This window comes from Elaeis guineensis, chromosome 2, assembly GCF_000442705.2.
Source record: "Elaeis guineensis isolate ETL-2024a chromosome 2, EG11, whole genome shotgun sequence".
In the NCBI taxonomy this organism is placed as follows: domain Eukaryota; kingdom Viridiplantae; phylum Streptophyta; class Magnoliopsida; order Arecales; family Arecaceae; genus Elaeis; species Elaeis guineensis.
Window position 1 is genome coordinate 125,636,067 of NC_025994.2, and position 6,000 is coordinate 125,642,066.

A 6,000-nucleotide genomic window follows, 5' to 3' on the forward strand; every position below is an offset into this window, starting at 1 on the left:
TAGCATATCACACCAAGCATAAAAAATCATAATATTATCTGAAATATCATAGGATCCACAAGAAATCATATAAGACATGAAAAAGTAAAAATATTCTTTTTTTTTTTAATTCTATAACATCTTGAATGAATAATATATATAACTTCTTATATTTTTATATGATATCTTGTTTGTTATTATGACTTTTTGTATCTTGGAGTGAATGGATATTTTTATTAAAAAAAAGTTGAAAGAAAAAGTTGAGTTGTATTAAATGTCCGTTCCATTATTAATTGCATTATATGATCCAATCGTATGATGCAGTTTGCTTTTTTTTTGCTGGGGGGTGATGAACAAAGAATTCCTTCTAGTATCTTGTGCATGATAATTACTGGCACTCCAAGATCAAGCCCATCAAGTGCCGTATTCGAAGTAGAGCTCCATCCCGGAGGCATTCCTCCAAGTAGTCGAAAAAATAAAAAAGAAAAAAAGAAAACATAGCATCCATCAGCTTGGTTTAACAGCGCAAAAGCAGAATTTCTAAACAAATTGTTTCTATGTTTTACATATAACCTCTTTTAGAAATTAGAACATTATCTAAAAACCTTTGATGATTTGCATACGGAATATGTGAGAGTAAGTACGGCAGCGAGTTACATGTAAATTTGTTCTTAGCCAATCTCTTCAAAATGGTTTGCCCAGATTATCATTTGCATTTTTGCATATAAACTCTTTTTGGACATTTATATTACTGAATCAAAGATCCTGCAATAATTTACGCACTCACAGGTAATATCGAGTACGCAAGGGGGTTTATATCTGAATCTTGTTCCACCAAAAATGCCGATCAAGAGTAGTGCGTTTACACATCACACACTGTTGATTAAAGAGCACCGCCAAATGCTGTGACAACCCGTAACGTCCGGTAGTAAAGGGGTTTATATGCAAGATTTGTTTGAGTAATAAATCGCGGCACGCAAGTTGCCGACAAAATGTATACTTTTTTACACATAACCCCCCATAGATGCACGTGACCCAATTCCTCGCCGACCCGAAGCGCGCTTTAAAGCGACTCTTCGTTTCTAACCTTCGCTTTTCCTTTCCGTTCCTGAGTGCTGGATGCTGAGATCTCGAATCAGCGAAGGCCGCGATTTCTTCTGCGAATAGATCGTCGCCGCCGAATCTTCGTGGCCAATCTCGTGGGATCCGGCGATATCTTTCAGGTATGATGCCTTCCGATTTTTCTCATTTTTTTCGAGGAATTATTGGCAAAATTTTGGAGTAAATAAGGGCCAGCAGAAGCCCCAGATCGGCGTTTTAACTGACAGAGAGGGAACGGGATTAGGGTTTCCGACGAGTATCACAGATCAGCTGAATGTGCTTTGGTTCTACGTTGCGATCTCCGATTTTTTTTTTTTAAATTTAAAAACGGTCAGTTCTTTTTTTGGACATGTCTGCACGAAATAGAAATCAAATTGTATCAGTTTACATCAAAAAGGTTTCTTCTTTTCCCCTTTTGGTCGAAGCGGTGATCGCATTTGATCTTTTGCTTTGATCCGCGGACTTTAATTGTACTAATGAGTCGAAGATTTATGACATGCCTTGAAAAATTATTATGTTTATTTTAAGAGTGAAGCCGCCAATCTCTTACCGATTCTCCATTAGATAAACCAATTTCTATGGCTTAAATACTCAGATGTCCTTTCATTAACAAAGGTTCCCCTTTGCTCCGGGGAAAAGATTAACTTTTTCCATTTTTGATGACATTTGTTTGATAAATTTTTCTACATGCATTCTATTCATTGGCATGCCCATGTATACCTGGAAAGAACTCTTTTCTTTTGATGATGTGCCACAACTGAAGGTTTTGATGTCGAGCAACGTTTACAGAACTTGAATAGTAGATTTGAAGGATTTGAATTCACATGAAGATTTTAAACATCTTCCAATGTAATGCATCAAACAGAAAATAATTAGAAGGAACGCGATCAGGGATATCCAAATTACTGACCAAAATTTTAAAGTTTGGGTCCTTAATTTCATGCTGTGTTTGTCCCTATCGAAAGGGAGCATCTTATCAACTGGTTCTGTAGTCTCAAAATCATTTCCTATCTGTGATGAATTGGTTATCAGCATCAACTTGTTGACAATCTCACTTCTTACAATTACAGTGATATATTAAACATTCTGAGGAATAAATAGTTGAAAATTGTTTAGATGGGGAGCCTGATCTTCGCAACTGTATATATTATATAAAAGATCAATAGCAGCATAATTTAAATTGTTTTGTGTGTGAACTTTCATGCAGTAGAAATTATTGATGGATAAAAGGAGTTGCCACTTGGCGGGCTAGAAGAAAATTTATGTGGTCTGGGTGAGCAGTGGAAATGCTATTGGCTGTGGAAGGAGGAGGATTCTTTTCTTCTTCAGCATCAGGATATAGCAAAGGCCTTGCCCTTCTGCTCCTTGGCCGGAGAAATGAAGAAAGGCCTATGAGAGTTTCACCGTGGAATCAGTATCAATTGGTTGAGCAGGAAGTTGAGACAGAATTTCAACTGGCTTCCAGGAAAAACCAATCTTCCTGTGGGTGTGCCTCCTTCATCTGCTTTGGTTGTGTGCCTGCAGGAATTGATGGTCCATCTCCCCCTAAAGTGGGTCCTGCCCATCAGCCTGAAGTTTTGTCAGATTCTTCTTCTTCTTTATCTTCTTCTCATAAGGGCAAGCTAGCAATTAATGATGGTATTAATGGTAATGTAAGAAATGCTTATCTCAAGAGTAATCTGAAAAGGCCCTTCGCAGACCGTTCTGCAGTGGTTTCTGAGGTTGATGATGCACGTGAATCTGTGGAAGAGATGCCAAACAATACATCTTGCTGTATTGAAAGGAGGAAAGTGCAGTGGACTGATGCATGTGGAAAAGAGCTTGCTGAGATAAGGGAGTTTGAAGTTAGGTATGTTCGCCACCTAAATATTAGTAGACAATTTTAAATGGGAACTTCAAATATTTCACGCTGCTTGAAACTTGTTTATGCATTATATATTGATTGGAGGAGACAATTCATGTATGATTTGTTCATATCATTTGTCTTTTTGTTAACTTTACTAAATGAATTATTTTTCTAATCTTTTTAGACACTTCTGTCGTATAGTCTACAAAATGTAAACAATTGAAACCTGATCCATAATTGTATTATATTCTTAGGGCATGTTTGGTTGGCAGAGTTAGACTCTAGAATGGGAATGGGAGGCTCTCATTCCAGCCATTTGGTTGGGGAGAGTCCCATTCTAATTCCTATTTTATGAGGAAATGGGAATGCCCCAATCTCCCGAAACCCAATCCCTACTTTCCCCTAGCATTCAACCTATTCTGATTATGATTTCGGTCATGAAAACACATCGGGGGATTTGTCCATTTCGATTCTGATTCCTATTGCGAACCAAATGTGCCCTAATGTGTATTTGACTATTTGTCATGCTTTTATTTGTGGAAGCTGTGTTTGATCCCATGTTGACAAAGTCTAAAGTTGTGATCATATACATATGCATAACTTTATGATATATATGAATAATTTTATGTGCCTATATATGTAATATGCATGTTTACATATGATATTCTAGTTTTCATGCATGCTTGGATGCACTGATTTGATATGTACCAACACACAGTTATTTGTTCTTACAAATGTTAGTATATACATATGAATCTATACATATCCATAATTAGTACATTTATGTCCATGTATATGTATATTTTTTTATGCTATATGAATTTACAGTATGAAGGAATGATTTGATAAATGCAGTAGGAATGAAGGGGGGCAGAGGTAGGCTGAAAATTACATGTAATAAAGTAATAAGGACGTGATATCTCAGCATATTTGGAAAAAAGTGATCCAAAACCGAGCGGAATGGAGGAAAAGGATTCATGTAGCCGACAAGGCTTAGTTGAGTTGTTTATATCCATATATGGGTTATGTATATATGTTTGTTTGCTTTTATATGTTTGTGCATTATAAACCCAGATGTTTCAGTGGATGTCAATCGTTCAGGTAGCAACTTTGAACATCACTAGGCAAAGAGATCGTGGACATCCATAAGCGGAAAAGACACAACAAGAGGGGATAAAAAATTTGGGAATCTAGATATCTAGTGATAATCTGATCGTGTAAGGTGAGATTCAGCAGTCTTACTACATGGGTTTGGTATATCGATAATGTTTCCAAGAGTGATATTTATGACATTCTGAACAGAAATGTTGAGTGGTAACATGAAATAATGTCTGATGGTGAGTGTTACCAATTGCCTTTTTCAGCAATAATGCCAGAATCCCATACGTTCAGGCTTTGCCAATCAGATGGAGTGTTGGTAATGGTTTACCACTGACACATGAAAAGTGCAAGCAAAGTTCTGGCACTACTTCATATGCTGTGGATCTTTTGACAAGGGGTTATATGAAGCATGTCTTAGGTATGATCTATGAGGTGCCATATATCTGTAGACGTCTTCTACTATATGATTTAGCTGTTCAAATGTTGGGAAATTGCATTCTTAACTCTAATATTGTCACCCTCATTCTGTTTTCATTCTACGAATTATGGTGACACCGACATGGGGAACCGGTGGAATGGTTTGCATATGCAACTGAGAGCATGATTGGTCCCTTTTAAAGACGCATGGGTATTGGATCATGTTAAAAGCAGAGAGGACAATAAAGAATTGGACCAATTGGTAGAATAATTGGAAGTTTGCATAAGGTTCAGTATGTGGTCCAGGATAGGAAAGATTATAAAATTCTAATATGGGCCGCTGCCGGTACATGATGGATTGGTACATGTCCATATAGGAGTTTTTTCCTGATTCTACTCCAATACATGCTTGGTTCCAACACCTTGTCACCTGGAGCTGTTGCTCATTATCTGTCAGTGTAGGGTTCTGGGGTGTTCTGAGCACGGTGGGAAGCATTCAGGCATTGGCTTCTTACAATTTTCAAAGTGTTTATAGGGAAACATTCCCATAGTCATGCAGCAATTAGGATACACAGGTGACAAGGTTTATTATTTCTATGTTAGCTTGCTTGACATACTATAGGTCATTAATCTATGTATATAGACGCATCTGTTCTGACTGCTAAATTAAATCTTATTCTTATGCTGCTAATATGAAATTTTAAAATTCCACAGTGATGATGGCTTATCAGATGAGGAATGTGAACATGAAGGTATTAGAAGATGTGAGTGTGTGATTCAGTAAGTTTTATGTTCTGTTAAACTGGATCCATGGACAGAAGCAGGCAGGCATGGTTCTCTTCTCTGGCAACTAAACAAGCGCTATGCAATCAGGCAGATGCTTGCAAGGTTCTACTACTTTCCCCAGCAAAGTTGCCTATTCCTGCCTTTATCAACTACAGAGATATTCTTTGAACTGATTGCTTGGGGGAAGGACATGACAACATGTGGCAACAATCATGAGATTATTCACTCATTTTTTTGTTTTCTTTTGTTGCAGCCCATGTTTGAGATTTCCTGCATCTGTTTTCAGGATTTCAATTTTGTCATTCTGGGTATATTTATCTCCTTGTATCTTGTTCTTCTGTAGCTTTAATCTTTTCTACATAGTGTTTTATTTGCTCGCTTGTTTTACCATATGTTAGTCTGTTGACCATTTTTTTCGTCACCATGGATGTCATTGATCTGCTGCTGTTTTTACACTAGTGTTTGCTTCCCCATGATTGTTTGATTCAGAGATTGCCGGCAAAATTTTTCAGTCTAACTTTGATGAGAAAGTCAAGAATTAAAGAGGTCAAAGAATTCATCAGTTACAATCAGTGAATACAGATTATAGGACATTAGTTAGAGAATTCCTCGCGAACAGCTTTATATTAAATTAAGAACTTGTATTTTTCGTAAAGTCTTCATAAGGATACGAGTGAATAAGTTGGATTGAGGTATAATGCTTGAAATTTGTCAGTTTAGATGAAATGGATAGCAGAAGATGCTGGAAACAAATGCAGGTTGTGTTACTC

General features: G+C 37.0%; 1 protein-coding gene across 2 annotated transcripts; it reads left to right on the forward strand.

Annotated features, from left to right (window-relative positions):
- The first annotated feature begins 1,051 nt into the window (after window positions 1-1,051).
- LOC105049488 (uncharacterized) lies at window positions 1,052-5,622 on the forward strand. 2 transcript variants are annotated; one of them, XM_010929178.4, is made up of 3 exons: window positions 1,052-1,202; window positions 2,288-2,929; window positions 5,159-5,622. In XM_010929178.4, exons 2-3 carry the CDS (start codon window positions 2,367-2,369, stop codon window positions 5,226-5,228), a joined length of 633 nt encoding a protein of 210 aa, XP_010927480.1. In that variant the 5' UTR covers window positions 1,052-1,202; window positions 2,288-2,366; the 3' UTR covers window positions 5,229-5,622. The 2 variants fall into 2 exon arrangements, with proteins under 2 accessions (XP_010927480.1, XP_010927562.1); XM_010929260.4 differs by having other exon boundaries at window positions 1,068-1,202; window positions 2,291-2,929.
- Window positions 5,623-6,000: the final 378 nt, after the last annotated feature.

Coding starts and splice junctions, on each gene's coding strand:
- LOC105049488 (XM_010929178.4), top strand. CDS start 2,367: ATGCTATTGGCTGTGGAAGGAGGAGGATTCTTTTCTTCTTCAGCATCA. Junction 2,930..5,158: donor ATAAGGGAGTTTGAAGTTAG/GTATGTTCGCCA, acceptor AAAATTCCACAG/TGATGATGGCTTATCAGATG.